Source organism: Entelurus aequoreus, linkage group LG06, assembly GCF_033978785.1.
Source record: "Entelurus aequoreus isolate RoL-2023_Sb linkage group LG06, RoL_Eaeq_v1.1, whole genome shotgun sequence".
NCBI classification, from domain to species: Eukaryota; Metazoa; Chordata; class Actinopteri; order Syngnathiformes; family Syngnathidae; genus Entelurus; species Entelurus aequoreus.
This window is the reverse complement of record NC_084736.1, coordinates 1411411-1428823: the sequence shown is the minus strand read 5'-3', so window position 1 is coordinate 1428823 and position 17413 is coordinate 1411411. Positions and strand designations below refer to the sequence as shown.

At 38.8% G+C, this 17413-nt stretch overlaps 2 protein-coding genes across 4 annotated transcripts in view; both read right to left on the bottom strand.

Moving 5' to 3' along the window:
- LOC133651400 (methylcrotonoyl-CoA carboxylase beta chain, mitochondrial-like) overlaps positions 1–17037 on the bottom strand; it is a 44904-nt gene extending 27867 nt beyond the window's left edge. The window contains exons 1-6 of the mRNA XM_062049342.1: positions 16809–17037; positions 15672–15738; positions 7675–7759; positions 7466–7567; positions 6389–6516; positions 2233–2345 (exon numbers count right to left, since the gene is read on the bottom strand). Of these exons, the coding sequence (XP_061905326.1) occupies positions 2233–2345; positions 6389–6516; positions 7466–7567; positions 7675–7759; positions 15672–15738; positions 16809–16940 (627 nt within the window). The 5' untranslated portion in view covers positions 16941–17037. The remainder of the gene's footprint in view (positions 1–2232; positions 2346–6388; positions 6517–7465; positions 7568–7674; positions 7760–15671; positions 15739–16808) is intronic.
- LOC133651712 (E3 SUMO-protein ligase ZBED1-like) lies at positions 10882–15613 on the bottom strand. 3 transcript variants are annotated; one of them, XM_062049762.1, is made up of 3 exons: positions 13284–14405; positions 12132–12731; positions 10882–11959 (listed from the first exon to the last, which is right to left on the bottom strand). In XM_062049762.1, the coding sequence occupies exons 2-3, from the start codon at positions 12663–12665 to the stop codon at positions 11546–11548; spliced, it is 948 nt and encodes a 315-aa protein (XP_061905746.1). In that variant the 5' UTR covers positions 12666–12731; positions 13284–14405; the 3' UTR covers positions 10882–11545. The 3 variants fall into 3 exon arrangements, 2 of the variants coding, with proteins under 2 accessions (XP_061905746.1, XP_061905747.1); XR_009826481.1 differs by having other exon boundaries at positions 12132–15613; XM_062049763.1 differs by having other exon boundaries at positions 12132–14406.
- Positions 17038–17413: the final 376 nt, after the last annotated feature.

Sequence of the window (17413 nt, the reverse complement as noted above, 5' to 3'; positions counted from 1 at the left end):
GTTGTTTTTTTAACTGGAAACATTCCCGGTTTTCCCGAAATTCCTGGAATTCCTTAATACCATATCTCAATTAAAAATGTTACTACTTCAACATTTCGACTGAAAATTTCAACACCAACATTTCAACTCATTAAGAACATTGAAGTCTTAGCATTTTCATAAAAAATACCGCTTTTCCATGAAATTCCCATTTAAACCAATGGGACATTTTTCAAAGTTCCACAATTCCCACATTTTTCATCTTCTGCAGCTCTCCAATAAAACACACTCAGATCTTCTCAGTTTTTAGCCGATACTACATAAAAAATAACGTAAAATAACGCAGTAACGCATCATGTAGTAACGGTAACTGAGTTACTGAATATAAAAAATAACAAGTTAGATTACTATTTACCGCCGAAAGTAACGGCGTTACAGTAACGCGTTACTATGTAACGCGTTAGTCCCAACACTGCACACCAGGTAGGGTAACACTATAATGTTATTTTCACATTTTTATATTGTCTTAATATGTACTCTAGTTTTATTTATACATCTTCTATACATACAGTAAATAAATTTTATTCTTACTTGTTATTTGTGTATTTTTTTCTGTATTGCTTCAATACTCGTGCTGCAAAGTTTTCAAGGTCAGGGAAAATTCAATATAGTGATGTCACCGCTGAATATGGCACCGCCACCACCTTAAGAAATGTTTACAATGCTAACAAAACAAAAATTTAAATTTAGCCAACATTTTAGACTACCGGTAATTCCCACCAATAAAAAAATATTGGTGTAAATTCAAATGATTCAGTTGTGCATTTTATCATATAACTGCTACCTGTGGCTGTAAAAAAAAAAAAACAATAATAATGAGCCAGTCTATTCAACGGCTCTTTGAAAGTAACGGCTCCTCAAGATCTGGCTCCCTTCAAAGAGCCATAAATCTAATCTCTAGTCACAACCAACCCCACATGGAATTCCTTGCAAACATCGAGGCTAACAACTAGGGATAGGTACCGAATCCTGAACGTTTTTGGCACCAACCGAATCCTGCTGATCCATTGATTCACTTAAATCCAATGGTGCCATGTTACAGTACCTGGGTTAAGCGTAACTTCACGCCCGGTTGCCGAATCAGCAGGCTCTGCGCACTTCTGCACTTGGCAATCACTCCAGCAGCCTTGAGCCTGTTGACTCAGCCAAACTAACTCTACGTAATGTTGCAATTTTCATTGCCAACAGAGGAATTTACTAAAAAAAAACGCTCCAACATAAGTTAAGTAAGCTCCACTTTTCCAAAAATGCGCTAGCTTGATTGGACTATACATTGGCTTTGCTAGTGATATGCTACTGATTAGCCTTAGCAATTTTACATGGCAGTTTTATCATCTATAAATGTGTTAATTAAAACTACAACTAAGGTGCTAGTTACAATCAAACAGCTGGTGCGTAATAATTAAAATACTTACAGTATTAACCCACGTTTTAGGGCGCAACTGACTGGCCAACTCACTATAAATTATCCACTACTGCCATTTAATGTCTCACAGTTGTTATTGAGACTAAAAAATGTCACAATAAAACAAGATAACAAATGGACAACAGTTAAACTAATCAGCTCATTTTTAAATGTTGCAATAAAAAATGTGACTATTATCAAAAAAAGGGAAGAGATCTGGGGGAAGAGATCTTGCCCAAGTGGAGGAGTTCAAGTACCTCGGAGTCTTGTTCACAAGTGAGTGAAGAAGGTGAAGAAGGAGCTGAGTCGGAAGGCAAAGCTCTCAATTTACCGGTCGATCTAAGTTCCCATCGTCACCAATGGTCATGAGGTTTGGGTTATGACCGAAAGGACAAGATCACGGGTACAAGCGGCCGAAATTAGTTTCCTCCGCAGGGTGGCGGGGTCCCTTAGAGATAAGGTGAGAAGCTCTGTCATCCGGGAGGAGCTCAAAGTAAAGCTACTGTTTCTCCACATTGAGAGGAGCCATATGAGGTGGTTCGGGCATCTGGTCATGATGCCACCCGAACGCCTCCCTAGGGAGGTATTTAGGGCACGTCCGACCGGTAGGAGGCCATGGGGAAGACCCAGGACACGTTAGGAAGACTATGTCTCCCATTGGCCTGGGAACGCCCCGGGATCAGCAGACTATGTCGGTGAGCTCTGATCCCGCTTTTGTCAATTCCTCCACCACAATTTGAGAGACAGTGCTATCTGGCGGCGAGTGTGACGACCTGTTTTCTTATTACCTGTGCAACTCCCTGTGATGACAGCCTGGCCTGGTTGAAGAAAATGCGGCCAAAGTGTTCCTTGTCGGGAAAGACGTCCGCCTGTCTGGGAAGATTGGCTCCCCCGGAGTCCACTGCAAACATCAAGAACATCATGTTGTGAGTGATTTTTGGGACTATTAGTTCACATGCTGAGCTTTAGCATTCGCTGACTACGATAAAAAGGGGAGGTCTGTTTTATAAAACAACACGTGGGTTTATTATACTAAACAAATACCAACTAGAAAAGTGAATGAGAAAGAGAATGCACCTTCCTCCCAATGGTAAAAAAATCCTGAATCCAGACTATGATTACATACTGTATTTCTTATCCCATTTCTGACATTTTTTGAAAGATTCTTCAAAATGTGCCCGTAACTTTTAAAAACTTTATATAGTGGAGTGAAAGAAACAGAGAAGGCTCATGCGAGTCATCCAGTGTCTTTGTCTCTGTGGGTGTAGGCGGGATGCTACAAAACCCAAAACCAGTGAAGTTGTCACGTTGTGTAAATGGTAAATAAAAACAGAATACAATGATTTGCAAATCCTTTTCAACTTACATTCAATCAAATAGACTGCAAAGACCAAGATATTTATAGTTCGAACTGAGAATTTTTTTTTTTTTGTTGCAAAGAATCATTAACTTTAATGACAGCAACACATTGCAAAAAAAGTTGGCACAGGGGCATTTTTACCACTGTGTTACATGGCATTTCTTTTTAACAACACTCAGTAAATGTTTGGGAACTGAGAAGATCAATTTTTGAAGCTTATTTTTGTTGTTGAAGTTTTAACTTGCACTTATAGTAGCGACAAACTGTAGTTACTGACATTGTTTTTCAAAGTGTTCCTGAGCCCATGTGGTGATATCCTTTACACACTGATGTCTCTTTTTAATGCAGTATTGCCTGAGGGATCGAAGGTCCGTGATATCATCGCTTACGTGCAGTGATTTCTCCAGATTCTCTGAACCTTTTGATGATATTGCGGACCGCAGACGGTGAAATCCCTAAATTCCTTGCAATAGCTCGTTGAGAAATGTTGTTCTTAAACTGTTGGACAATTTGCTCACACATTTATTCACAAACAGGTGACCCTCGCCCCATCCTTGTTTGTGAATGACTGAGCATTTCATGGAAGCTGCTTTTATACCCAATGATGGCACCCACCTGTTCCCAATTAGCCTGTTCACCTGTGGAATGTTCCAAATAAGTGTTTGATGAGCATTCCTCAACTTTCTCAGTCTTTTTTGCCACTTGTGCCAGCTTTTTTTAAACATTTTGCAAGCATCAAATTCCAAATTAGCTAATATTTGCAAAAAATAACAGTTTTCCAGTTCGAACATTAAATATCTTGTCTTTGCAGTCTATTCAATTGAATATAAGTTAAAAAGGATTTACAAATCATTGTATTCTGCTTTTATTTACCATTTACACAACGTGACAACTTCACTGGTTTGGGGTCTTGTAGAATACACACACACAGAAGTCGAAGCTCATAATGCAAACACCAGGTAATTTAGTAGAAATTATCCAGATCAGCCCCCAAATTTAATGACTTGTTTTTTTTTTCATTGCTGACATTTGCTGAAACTTCAATGAAAATCCAAAGATAACTTTTTGAGCTATCTATAGCGGAATGAAAGAAACAGAGTGAACACTCTTGTCAGTCATCCACTGTCTTTTTTGTCAAATCCGATCTTTTTAGTGGCCGTTCACATTACAAAACAAAATGCGATTTCTAATGTGAATGCAATCTAATCTATCTTATACTTTCAGTGGTTACGGAAGTAAACATGGATTCCACTCTAGTCGGTCTCAGTACTGGCGCATTTGTGGCAATTTCAAAGATTTTCTGCAATCAAAGTCAACTTTTTCTGAACCAAATTATTGCGCGTAGAAGATTAAGGAGAAAGAGGACACATGTTTTGGCTCTCGCAGTTTTACGGATATTTTGCTTCGATGTCTGCTTGAGGAGCGTGTCCCTGGGCGAGGAGTGGTGGAACTTTCACGGGAGTTCCTAAAACATTTTATTGTCACCGGTTTCCTGCTTTGTAATTATTTTTGTAACCGACTATTTTGGCAAATAATTATGACGCACATTGAGGACGCGTCGCATATATATTAGGGTTGTCCCGATACCAATAATTTGGTACTGGTACCAACATGTATATCAACACTTTTGAATACTTTTCCAAATAAAGGGAACTACAAAAATTTTAATATTGGCTTTATTTTAACAGAAAATCTTACAATACATTAAACCTTTCGTGAATGTGTGTGTGAATGGGTGAATGTGGAAATACTGTCGAAGCGCTTTGAGTACCTTGAAGGTAGAAAAGCACTATACAAGTATAACCCATTTATCATTTATTTATTTATTTCTTATTGCACTCAAATAACAAATTTAAAAGGTTAAAATATAAATTAAAAGGCATTAAACACAGTCTGTTTTTCTTGTTGCACTCAAAGAACAATTTACAAATTGAATCACGAAGTCTACCATAATCAAGGATTGGGTTAGAACAGAACAGAAAGTTTTACTGACATCACATTAAATTATTCATGATTTATGGTTGCCACTCCTGGTCTGTGCTTTAAGAAAAATGCAATTATTGGTAAGAACAAAAAATAAAACTATGAATAAATCATGTAGCAGGTAAAACAAATTTGTTAAAGATAAAACACAAATTGTAGGAATTTGTTACACAATTCAGTCATTTCACTTGCATTAGTTGACGTAAATTGGGCGGTCTTAACTCCGCTAATATTTGGCATCAAGCCAAGCAGCTGTGTGCGCGTCTATGTATCTACATGTTATGTATCTACATGTTATGTATCTACATGTTGCGTATCTACATGTTGCGTATCTACTCGTTGCGTATCTACATGTTACGTATCTACATGTGCACAGCAGGGGAGCTGGTTAACTATGTTATGAGAGTAGCGTATGTGTGTTTGCAAGAATGGCAATGTGTTGGCTGCGTGACGTCAGTGAGTGAGTGGGCGAGTAAAGAGAGAGAAAGGTAAAAAGTGCACTGCGCAGTAGAGTGATGAACGGGTCCGGTTGTGTCATGCAGAACTAATAATAAAGCAACCAGATTGTCACAAATCGGCGGCCTCGTCATTCTGACCGGAAAGGGGAGCTTAGCAGACCCATTGCCGAGTAAAGTGAAGGGTGTTACCACGGATGAAAACATCCGCCCTGGAAGGAACGTTTGACCTTGTGCTCCTTGACTAGCCGAACAGCAGAACAGGTGTAACAACTATATTATTACCTGTCACTCTTTCTAACTATTGTGCAGATCTGAATGATTATTATTTAAATGCTTACCTACGTCTGAAGCAAAGGTGGTAATACTAATCGCCACGTTTGGCGAGGCCTGTTTTAAAGCAAAACTTGCAGCTCGGCGCCCCCTTGTTTAAAGCGTAACCTTTATTGTTGGTTTTGAAGCCCAAATACCTCCATATTGTACTTCATGCACACTCTTTATTAACCAGTAGAATTGTCATTTTTGCCATTCTTCCCCATTACAATGTTATTGCTTGTATGCACTTTGTGTGTGCGTTTTGACACACTCAACATCATGTGCCTCCCTCTGTAATCTCCGCCGCACAGCGGCATTCAGATGAAAGAACGGTACCGATATTTTTCAAAAGGTGGTATAGTACTGATTTCAATTCATTAGTATCGCGGTACTTTATTAGTACTGGTATACCGTAGAACCCTAATATATTGACAATTTATTTCCAATAACGAAAGAGGCCTGGGTCGCATATGAAAAATTCAGAATTGCACTGTTCACACGGACATTAGATAATCTGATACAGGTCACGTATTGGCAAAAAAATCGGAATTGACCCGCAATGTGAACAAGGCCTTTGTCTCTGCAGTGCCGCTTGAGTGCACACACACAGAAGCGTAATTGTAAAGTAATGTAGTAAAAATTATTCAGATCAGGCCTAAAATGTAATCATTTGCTCCTTTTCCCACTTTGTCCATTCCCTGAAAATGTCATGAAAATCCAGCCGTAACTTTTTGAGTTATTTTGCTAACCAACTAAGTGACAGACAGGCAAACCAACCAACAGGAAATTATTACATACAGTAATCCCCTAGCGGAAGTAATGGTACCTTACCCAGGTAAATGCAAGGCAGGTGGTTCTGCTGGGCTATTTCTTGTGCACGAAGATGCTTCTTGACTGTGACGGGGTAATACGTCCCCCCTTTGACTGTTGCGTCATTGGCCACAATGACACATTCCACCCTGGCAAACATTATAAACATTAGTTTGTGGTCAAAATAACCCCGAAAGATAAAAATAAGTTGTGTTAAGAAGCAGGAACAACAACGTGTAACAATATATCAACTCTCGGTTGATCAAACGGCACAACTCTTGCATATCTTGAGTTTTAAGTATGTGCTTTTACTGCCATCAGGTGAAATAACTGAAAACATGTTTTATATTCTAGTTTCTTCAAAATAGCCACCCTTTGCTCTGATTACTGCTTTGCACACTCTTGGAATTCTCTTGATGAGCTTCAAGAGGTAGTCTTCTGAAATGGTTTTCACTTCACAGGTGTGCTTGAAGCTCATCGAGAGAATGCCAAGAGTGTGCAAAGCAGTAATCAGAGCAAAGGTGGCTATTTTGAAGAAACTACAATATAAAACATGTTTTCAGTTATTTCACCTTTTTTGTTAAGTACATAACTCCACATGTGTTCATTCGTAGTTGTGATGCCTTCAGTGACAATCTACAATGTAAAATAGTCATAAAATCAAAGAAATCGCATTGAATGAAAGGTGTGTCCAAACTTTTGGCCTATACTGTGTAACAATAACAAAATTGTGTAATGAGGCAATTTGTGTTGATATATTATTCCCAGGTACAAGTGGCCCTCTGAGGGCAGCCATAACTGCAATGTGGCCCTGATTTGACAATCCTGCGATACCTCATACAAATATTAACAAATATCAATATCGACCCATATAAAACACTTATATCGTGATATGTCTACGGATGTTCTCCTTCATCCAGGTTTCAAATGATACCGTGATACATTTTTCAGCCGTATCGCCCAGCCCTAGTTATTGATTACCAAGTATATTGCAGCAGACAAAAGAACTAATGTTGCAGTAAGGAGCAAACTGTTCAGCCAGCTTCGCTCCAGCTGATGAGTCGGGTGGAAACATTTAATATGACGTTGAAAACTTACCCTGACACTCGCCCAATGCCAGTAATCATACCACCTGCTGGCACCTCCTCCTTTCCATACAACTCGTATGCGGCGAACTGGGAAAATTCTAAAAAAGGAGTCCTGCAAACGCAAGAATAAGTCCTGATGAACAACAATGTGGTGTCACTGGTGGAAGCAAGTCCAAGCACATGTTGGTGTTGTGTGAAGACGGTAAGTTCTAAGAGTACCCTGGATCCAGAAGTCTGTCGATGCGCTCTCTGGGTAAGAGTTTACCACGGGAAGTGTGAAGCTTTCTGGCCTTTTCTCCCCCGCCTGCAATCAATATGCATTTATGTATTGTCATTATCAGAAGTATTAACGAGATTACATTAGAGCGGAGGTGGCCAATGTGCGGACTGGGGAGCATTTGCGACCCACAGTTAATTTTTTAAGACCCCGCAGCACTTTCTAACTAAATACTATTACAGAATAAAAACCATAAAACAAGTGGAATAAAAGAGCATACAGGTGAAATCTAACGAGAAAAAGTTACAATGTTGGCTCTAATAACACACAAAGTTTTTTCTTTAAAACTGTCGATAACCAAAAAATATTAAGGAATCAAAATTAGTTGTTAAAAATTATTGACCTACTAAAGGCTCAAATATTCCACTTTGAAATATTTTTGGGGTAAAATATAGCATATTTTGTGCATTTGCCATAAAAAACTTAAGTTTTCTATAACAAAAACTACATAAAACCTATAAAAAACAACAACTTTATCATCAAAAGATAGATCTGAAGTTGATCTAGAGCAGTGATTCTCCATCTAGGGGTGTGCCAATTATGTGCAATCAATTTTATTCATTATTAAGTACAGTGTTTTATTTTCCTATATTCAAACACAGTGTTACTGTTCAAACTGTGTGTAATGTTACAGTGGCCAAAAATACTAAATGTTAAATAAAAGCCTAGTTTTTAATGAATACTTGGGCATACTATGCTACTGTACTTAAATGTTGGTCATACTTGGAGAGCCAAGAGTTTTCTGAGGTGGTACTCCGTGAAAAAGGTTTGAGAACCACTGCACTAAAGACTTAAGCGCTGAAAGTAAAATAATTTAAAAAATAATGTACAGTATGCCCTATTTTTGACACTTTTTGGGGGACCCTTTTGGATCCCTGAGAATTTTAACGGGATTTTTTTTTAATAAAATAATAATACTGAATCAAAATGAATGTTAGAAACTATTGACTTATTTAATGCTCCAAGTACTTCACATCAAACATTCCACTTTGACGTTTTTTGTGGGGGAAATATGGCATATTTTGTGATTGTGCCTTAAAAAAAGCAGGGTTTTCTTTAACAAAAAGTGCATACAAATCAAAAAATCTTAACTTCATATCAACAGATATTTCTAAAATGTATCTAAAGATTTAAGTGTAAAAAAAATATATATAAGACTTATGTTTTAACATTTTTATGACTGAGAACCTTCTAGGTCCCTGGCACCAAACTTGAGGGGAGCCTAAAGGTTAAAAAAATAAAAATGTTGTATTGGTTTTGAAAATTTAATTTAGCAAAATGGCCCCCGCTTGCTTTGATTTTTAAAGTGTGCGGGCCTCAGTGGAAAAAGTTTGGACCCCCCCTGCATTAGAGCATCAATCGACTTTGGCATAGTGCAACTCCATGTGCAAGTCTATAAAGTCCAGTGACTGTAAAGCATGGGTGTCAAACCCCCCCCCCCCGACGCACGGATGGGGGGGGTGTATATTGCAGCTTGGAAGAGTTAGGGCTGCATGGGATTCTGGGTATTTGTTCTGTTGTGTTTATGTTGTGTTACGGTGTGGATGTTCTCCCGAAATGTGTTTGTCATTCTTGTTTGGTGTGGATTCACAGTGTGGCGCATATTTCTAACAGTGTTAAAGTTATTTATATGGGCACCCTCAGTGTAACCTGTATCGTTGTTGATCAAGCATGCGTTGCATTCACGTGTGTGCTTACAGAAGCCGCACATATCTTTGACTAGGCCGGCACGTTGTTAGAATGGATGAAAAGCGGACGTGACGACAGCTCGTAGAGGACGTTAAAGGCAGTGCCTTTAAGGCACGCCCCCAAGACTGTGGACTACGAGATATAATGACTGATGAACACCTTCGTTCAATAATGAAGGTTGCCTCAGCTCAAAGCCTGAGCCCCGACATTAATGAACTAGCATACAAGAAAAGATGGCAGGTATCTGGCTTGGGCACATCAGATTAGATCAGTGTGTTGCAAACTGAGCAGTTTAAAGTCCTGAATGGTTGGTTTATTCATTGTTATTTTATTTTCAAATTTATTAGCCTGTGAAAAAAGTTAATGTTGATATTTACCTCAGAAGGCTGCAAATAGAAAAGAGGCATTCAATTTTTATTTAAATTGTATTTGATATGCCATTGATATTTTTTAATTATTATTATTATTATTTGAAACTCGATTTTGCATGTCACTATAAAGTTATATAAGCCTTGCTTGTTCAATATTCAATGCAAAACTTGTTTGGGTCCCTATTAAAAGGTTAATTTGTTCAACCTTGGCCCGCGGCTTTGTTCAGTTTTAAATTTTGGCCCACTCTGTATTTGAGTTTGACACCCATGCTGTAAAGAAACAGAAATAAACTGAGTGACTCTTATGTGACCACTTTACACTAACTTGCATCATGGAAGTCACCTAAAGGACATACAGGTATAATCGTCATATGATGAATAAAACATGTCTGCCATTCGGCCCAAATTACCCAAGAATCATGTGATGCTTCATAATGTCACAGTGCATGCTGGCATTTTCAATAAATATTGTATACTCAGTGTTGGCGCTAGGAATTTTCAAAATGGGGTCCCAGGGACCCCATCAAGTCATAAAAATGGGGTCCCACAGTAAATATTTGGGGCCCAACTTTTTTGTAAGCGTTTTGAAAACAAATGATAAATGTATGCATTATCCTGTTATATCTCACATTCTATATTTTTTTGGAAAAAGGTTGTCATAAACGTTACTTAATTCATAAAAAAAATAGTACAAAAGAAAACAATTTTTTTTGCATATGTAAATGTATTCAGTTTAAACATTCATTCACCTTCTTTTTTCCTTCATGGATCTAAACTTTACCGCTGCCGTCCCAAAATCAAAGTTCTCTGGCTGGGCGAGGACTACTGACACATCTCATCTCTGCATATTTTACTAGAATGCCCTTATGGGCGTTACATATTAGGGCTGAACGATTTCAGGAAAAAATCTGATCACGATTTTTCTGACAGAAATTGCGATTTCGATTTTGACTCACGATTTCTTTTCAAATCAAGCTTCAGTAACAGTAACAGATTTAAAACATGACAAAAAATGATATACCATGAAAACATTAAATGCTATGTAATGCAAGGATGAATACTAAAAGGTAAGAATTGCTTCAAACATGTATTTATTAAGAAACATGCATGTACATTCTCCAAAGTTCTTGACCAACAGCAGTTATTAAAACTAAAGAACTAAAACCAGTACAAAAACCTTAATTATGTTAAGATAAATAAAAAAGTTTAAGTTAAATAAAATACAAAACAATTCCAACACAAAAAGCAATGCTTAATATATAATAAGAAAAACAAAATTCAACAACTTCAATAAAGGAAAAAAAGGATCCTGACCTTATGTAAACAGTCTTATACTCAAGTAGGTAGGTCAGTCTTTTATGGCTCAAGAGAGCTAGCCTATCAACATCTATAGCAGCAATTCAAGTACTTTATTCAACCCTGGAAGAAACCTGAACAATATTTTAAAGTGAAATTGAAAAGTAATGGTAATAAAGAAAATACTATTACAAAAACAAAATGACCCAACCTCTGCCCTTCTGAAAAATATGTCAGACATTAAAATAGGTGGGTCATTCATTTACCGCTTAGCAGCACCCAAATATTGCACATCTATTCTGTTAACAATAGAACATAATATTCCTGAAAACTAGCATTTATCTTTTTTTTTTTTACAAAAACTGACACCACAAGTCAGGGTAAAGTGCAGAACAAACACAATCTAAAAAGTACTTTAACAATAATACTTGCTTCCCTGACATCTCTACATCACTCTTCACAGATTTTTGGTCAAGAAAACTAGCATGTCAACCTTTGATGGTTTAAGACATGAGCGCTGACATGTGACAACATTGCCACTAGCACTAAACAATCTTTCTGATGGTGAACTGGTGGCTGGTATGCACAGAAACTTGCGAGCCAGTTTGTTCAACCATGGAAAGTTAACATTGTGCACTCTCCACCAGGCCAGGGGATTGTCCTCTCCATCAATTGTAGGAGTTATCAGGTAGCTGTTCAGCTCTGCATTAATGGCATCCTCCAACTGCATGGTGGTGGAAGGAGGAGGCACAGACGGTCTGCTCTTGAAGAAGCTGCCCAATGACCGCTTTCCCTTCCCCACAGTAGATGGCTCTGCCTCTGCTGCACCCTGGGGCATGGCCTCTGTAGTGCTGACACGGGCCCTCTTTTCCTGCAAAACACAGAGATGAGAGCTGTCAAAATTTTGCAGGCTGATGTCATTTTGAGCAATTGAGCATTCTATGTAAACATTAAAAAATGCCAATAAATGTAATAAGACACATCACTTGTATTGATGTGGCATTTTGTATTACTAAACTACACATAGAAACAGGACAAGTCACCTTTCGTGCCACCTGTTCCATTTCGATCCTCACTCTTTCTTTGATGTCTGGGACATTCTCTGCTCTTATGTAGTCAGTTTTGAATCTAGGATCAAGGAACGAAGCAATATCTAGTAGCTCCTGTGTGGCTGGGTCGCTGTATTTATCTTCAATATAGCGAAGAGCTCTTGACTTTATGTCCCTGGTAAGATCTGGGTCGTCTTTGTCTACAGTCAGGATCGATGTCCTCAGGAGATGGAGGACTGGCTTCAGGTAGGACACACTTACATAGGCTTCACCGGACAGGGCATCAGTAAACTCCTGAAGAGGGCCAAGGGCATTGTTTAATGACTCAAGGACATCTGTGTCCTGCCAAGTGGGGACCAGGTGACGTGTCTTCTTGTCTTCAGATAGAACCTGAGACAACGCCTTACTCTGCTCCAACACCCTCCCAATCATCCTCTGTCGTGAGCCCCACCTCGTCGGACACTCTGTAATCAGTGAGTGCTCCGGTATCTTCAATTCTTGCTGTGCCTTTTTCAGTGCGGCCTTCATGTCCAACCAGCTGCTTGCAGAGTCCTGTTGCCCGTTTAACTCTTACATCATCTTTAACAGCATTTTCTGGACAAGAGGGGAAAAAAGAATATAGAAAACCATATTATAGACAACAGAGGGTAAAGCAATAATCAAAAGCACATAACACATTATTCATCATTATTCATCATCTAATATTGATTATAAATCTGTTATTATAATTTTTAATTTGTAAGGGATTTAAAGAAAAACATTAAGAGAAAAACTATACTGACTATACTGAAGGCAACAAGCACCCATCACATTAAATCTGTACCATCATTAGCTACATTCTAGCATGTCTCAAATGTACAAAAATATTCTAAGTAAACAAAAACAAACAACAACAAAAACACAGACATACACACACAGACAGAGACAGAGACAGAGACAGAGACAGAGACAGAGACAGAGACAGAGACAGAGACAGAGACAGAGACAGAGACACACACACACACACACACACACACACACACACACACACACACACACACACACACACACACACACACACACACACACACACACACACACACACACACACACACACACACACACACACACACACACACACACACACACACACACACACACACTTACCAATTGCAAGATGTAGCCTGTGGCCAAAACATTGAAGCCTGGTCCACTGATTAAGCTGCACAGCTTTGACGACGTTTGCTCCATTGTCAGTTGTGATGCACGTCTGGTCCTCCTCTTTCAGACCCCAGCTTGCTAGACACTCTCTTAATCCGAGGGCGATATTCTCTCCTGTGTGATCCATGGGAAAGTATGCTGTCTGCAGGCAGCGACTTTTCAACTCAAAGTCGTCATTTATGTAATGCAAGGTCAAGCTAAGATACGGTTCGCTTGTTCTGCTTGACCACATATCGGTAGTTGTGGCGTAATAAAGCACATTTTTCACCTCTCTTTCCACTTTTTCCTTGCACTCGGCGTAAAGCTGTGGGATGGCGACCTGGTTGAAATAGGTGCGGGAGGGAATCTTGTATCTTCTGTCCAGCGTGTGGAGGAGGTTTTGAAATCCCTCTTTGGTAACGGTGTTAACAGACACCATGTCTTTGCCAATGTAGTGTGTTATGGCGGTCGTTATCTCCTTGTGTCTGCGGCTGCTCTTCTCATAAGGAGTTATACTGGCAAACGACGCTGTAATTGTGGTATGTTTGCTACAATGGGCTGAATCGCTCGGGGTTGACTTTTCACCGGACTTTTTGGTCATACATTCGTCGTGTAACTGCCGGTGGTGATTTTTCAAGTGCCGGAATAAATTAGTCGTGTTGCCTTGGGATGTGGCGACTTTGGCCCGACAAGTTTTACAAAGTACCTGTTTCTGATGCACATCTGAAGTTTCGAAACCGAAGTAGTCCCAAATGACAGACGTGCTGCTCTTCTTCTGTATTAAAACTAAATCCTCCTCCACTTCTGACCCGGCGGCAGCAGCCATTTCCTCCAGGACGTTTGTTTCTTCACCAAAGTTGTTAGTGGGCGTGTACGCGGTAGCCTCGTCAATGGCCGCCTCTGATTGGTTAGCGTGACGGCATGCCCTGCTCACAAGTAGTTTACCACTTCTGATTGGTGAGTTTGACAAGGCATGAGAGTAGCACGAGCAGGCTGCATATACACAACAGACATGTCAGCCAGGAGAGCTAAATAACGTTCGTCTAAAACCGAAGCCTTCACGATCTCAAGATTGAGACTTCTGAAATCGCAATTTCGATCTGAAAACGATAAATCGTTCAGCCCTATTACATATATCAAAATTGAGTACCTACTGTGCTGTTTATTTGTTGAAATACCCTTTTTAGAGCAAATATCTACACAAACGACCACTTTGCTGGTGTCAAAAATGTATTTAAAGGGTATTTCAACAAGTACAGTAGGTACTTGATTTTGATATATGTAATGCTCATAAGGGTATTCTAGTAAAATATGCAAACATAAGATGTGTCAGTATCAAAATATTACTTGAAATCAATTTTTGACACCCAACAAAGTGGTCGTTTGGTTAGATTTTAGCTTTGTAAAGTGCATTTTAACAAGTAAACAGCACAGTAGGTACTTGATTCTGATATATGTAATGCTCATAAGGGTATTCTAGTAAAATATGCGTGTGTAAATATGCGATGTGTAAATATCAAAATATTACATTGACTCACTCTTTTTCAGGCAATATTACATTTAATAAATTGTTTACATAAATTAATACATCCAAACACTTTGTAAATGTTTGTTATGTGCATGAAGAAATCCATCCATCCATTTTCTACCGCTTATTCCCTTCGGGGTCAAATAACAATTAAAATTGTATTTATCTTCCAAACAAGAAAGAGGTTTTCTCACATCAACATCGGACTAACAACAGTCCTTTAAATCTCATTAATACCGCAGAAAAGGCAAACGGTCATTTTCCAGACACGATAAAAGCTTAAATAATGTCAAACACGTAGCGTTACAATAACCACATAGATAAACTGTTTGCCTAACACCTAGTAATCCGCTGTGGACAGACGAGCCAAGCAATGCAGGTTAATAAGCGAGCGGTGCGCGTTCCCGCTAAGGAAATATTTTTTTGGCAGGCAATCCCATTTTGGCACAACACCGGCAAGTATAATCAAAACAAAAACACAGACGGAAAGTGATATTCGATAAAAAAACAAGCAAACCGGAGGGTCGGTAAAAATGTTTTTAAAAATCTGCGTCTCGGGGACGCCCAGACTTCCGGAAATGCGCGTCCTTAATGATTTCAATGCGTAAAAAGACACAAAAAGTGCGTTAACGCCAACATTGATACTGATATACACGCTGTATACTGACTACTTTAGAGTATAACTATGATTCATTTATACTGTAATGTCCCTCTAGAATATACAAATAGTTGCTTAAATGAGATACTGAGTGACTTTACATAGCGCAAACACAACATAAATAGAGACCACACAACCATTATGATCATATATTTGCAGAACCACCCACCTAATTTAATCTTCTCTGTGCGGCTTTTCAATTCTTCAACAAGAGCTTGCATTCGCTCATAATTCTCCTGGAAAATAAAAAAAATTAAAAGATGAAACCAGGAACACACCTTTTATAGTATACAGGTGCATATAAGTTGGTATGATGCACTTAATATGCAGTTATGGACTGTGGAGGTGGGAATACAGGGGTTTTTCATATGTGAATAATGTTACATTGATTGATTGATTGATTGATTGAGAAGTTTATTGACGTCTTAAAGAATTGAATCCATGTAATGCTTTAAAAAGGCAAATGGATGGCACAAAAAGCCAAAAGGCTTGTTTCCATTGCGGTCCATTAAATATTCATTACATTTGATACATTCAATGATAAAAGATATATAACCTGTAACATATATATAAAAAATTACGTTTAAAAATTGATCAATTATGTACATATACACAGTATACATGTCAGGTGATTTTAAAAATAATATATACAAATAATTGGGGGGTATATACACTATGTACATGACACTATGTACATGTTGACTCCAAAAGTGTGCAAACCAGACTGAGAAAAAATATATATATAGACTATAACCACATATAAACCTGTTTGATGCTTCGAAGACTTGCTGGGGATCAATTTTGGTTCAGATCAGGTAGAGGTTGAGCTGAGCCATGATTTGATGGCAGTTTTAAAATTTAGTAGGGTAGTTCGAATTTTAAGGTCTGTTGGTAGTGCATTCCACTGTGTGGTGGCAAAATAGTAGAATGCGTTTTTTACAATGAGAGTCTTGAATTTGGGGATGAATAATGTGCATGAATAATAAGTGCATAATGTTACACAGAGCATGAATAATATAATGCATATACAAAGCAAACATGATGACCTATGATTTGCATGGACTACATTGTCAGGATGCTTATTGACACTGTAGACATTCCCTACAATATACAAACTACTGACTTCAGAGCATTCAACGGAGTTTTAACTGTTACATAACGATGGCTTAATTGTACAAATATGCACATTATAACTGTCCTGAAACATTTTCCAATGGATTAAGAGTTAGGTGTTTGAAGTCAACATGTTGACCATGACAGTGTTAGCAAGGTGGACTGTTAGCTCCAAGGCTAGCATCTAGCATACCTGGTAGTCGGCAGAGTGTTTATCAGGCTGAGAGCCGAGTCGCGCAACTTTTTCGGCGTAGTATGATCTTGTACAAGCCAGTGGAAAGCTTCCGCAGCGGAGCAGCAACGGCCTGGCCGTTTGAAGAAGCATTTTGACGCTTTTTTTCGAGACAAAGTTCGCTAGCGAGACTAGCAAGGCTCTTGTTCGTTTCCTGGTTGTCAGCGCCAGCACTGATTAAAACCTACGTCGCCCCCTGGTGGCTGCAGATGGCAACCAATTGGGCTCAATGTAAATCATTATTATTTTTTATTCATGCTTTATTTCTTTATTCCGTGTTGTATGGGGAATAATAACATATTTTAACGAGTAGTACATTGATCGAAACGAATTATAATCATAGGACACTGAGGGCAACACATTGTACGTGTCAAAATGTACAATGTGAATGTGAATGTTGTCTGTCTATCTGTGTTGGCCCTGCGATTAGATGGCGACTTGTCCAGGGTGTACCTCGCCTTCCGCCCGAATGCAGCTGAGACATACTCCAGCACCCCCCGTGACCCCAAACGGGACAAGCGGTAGAAAATAGATGGATGGCGACAAAGCGCCATGGCACCACTGTA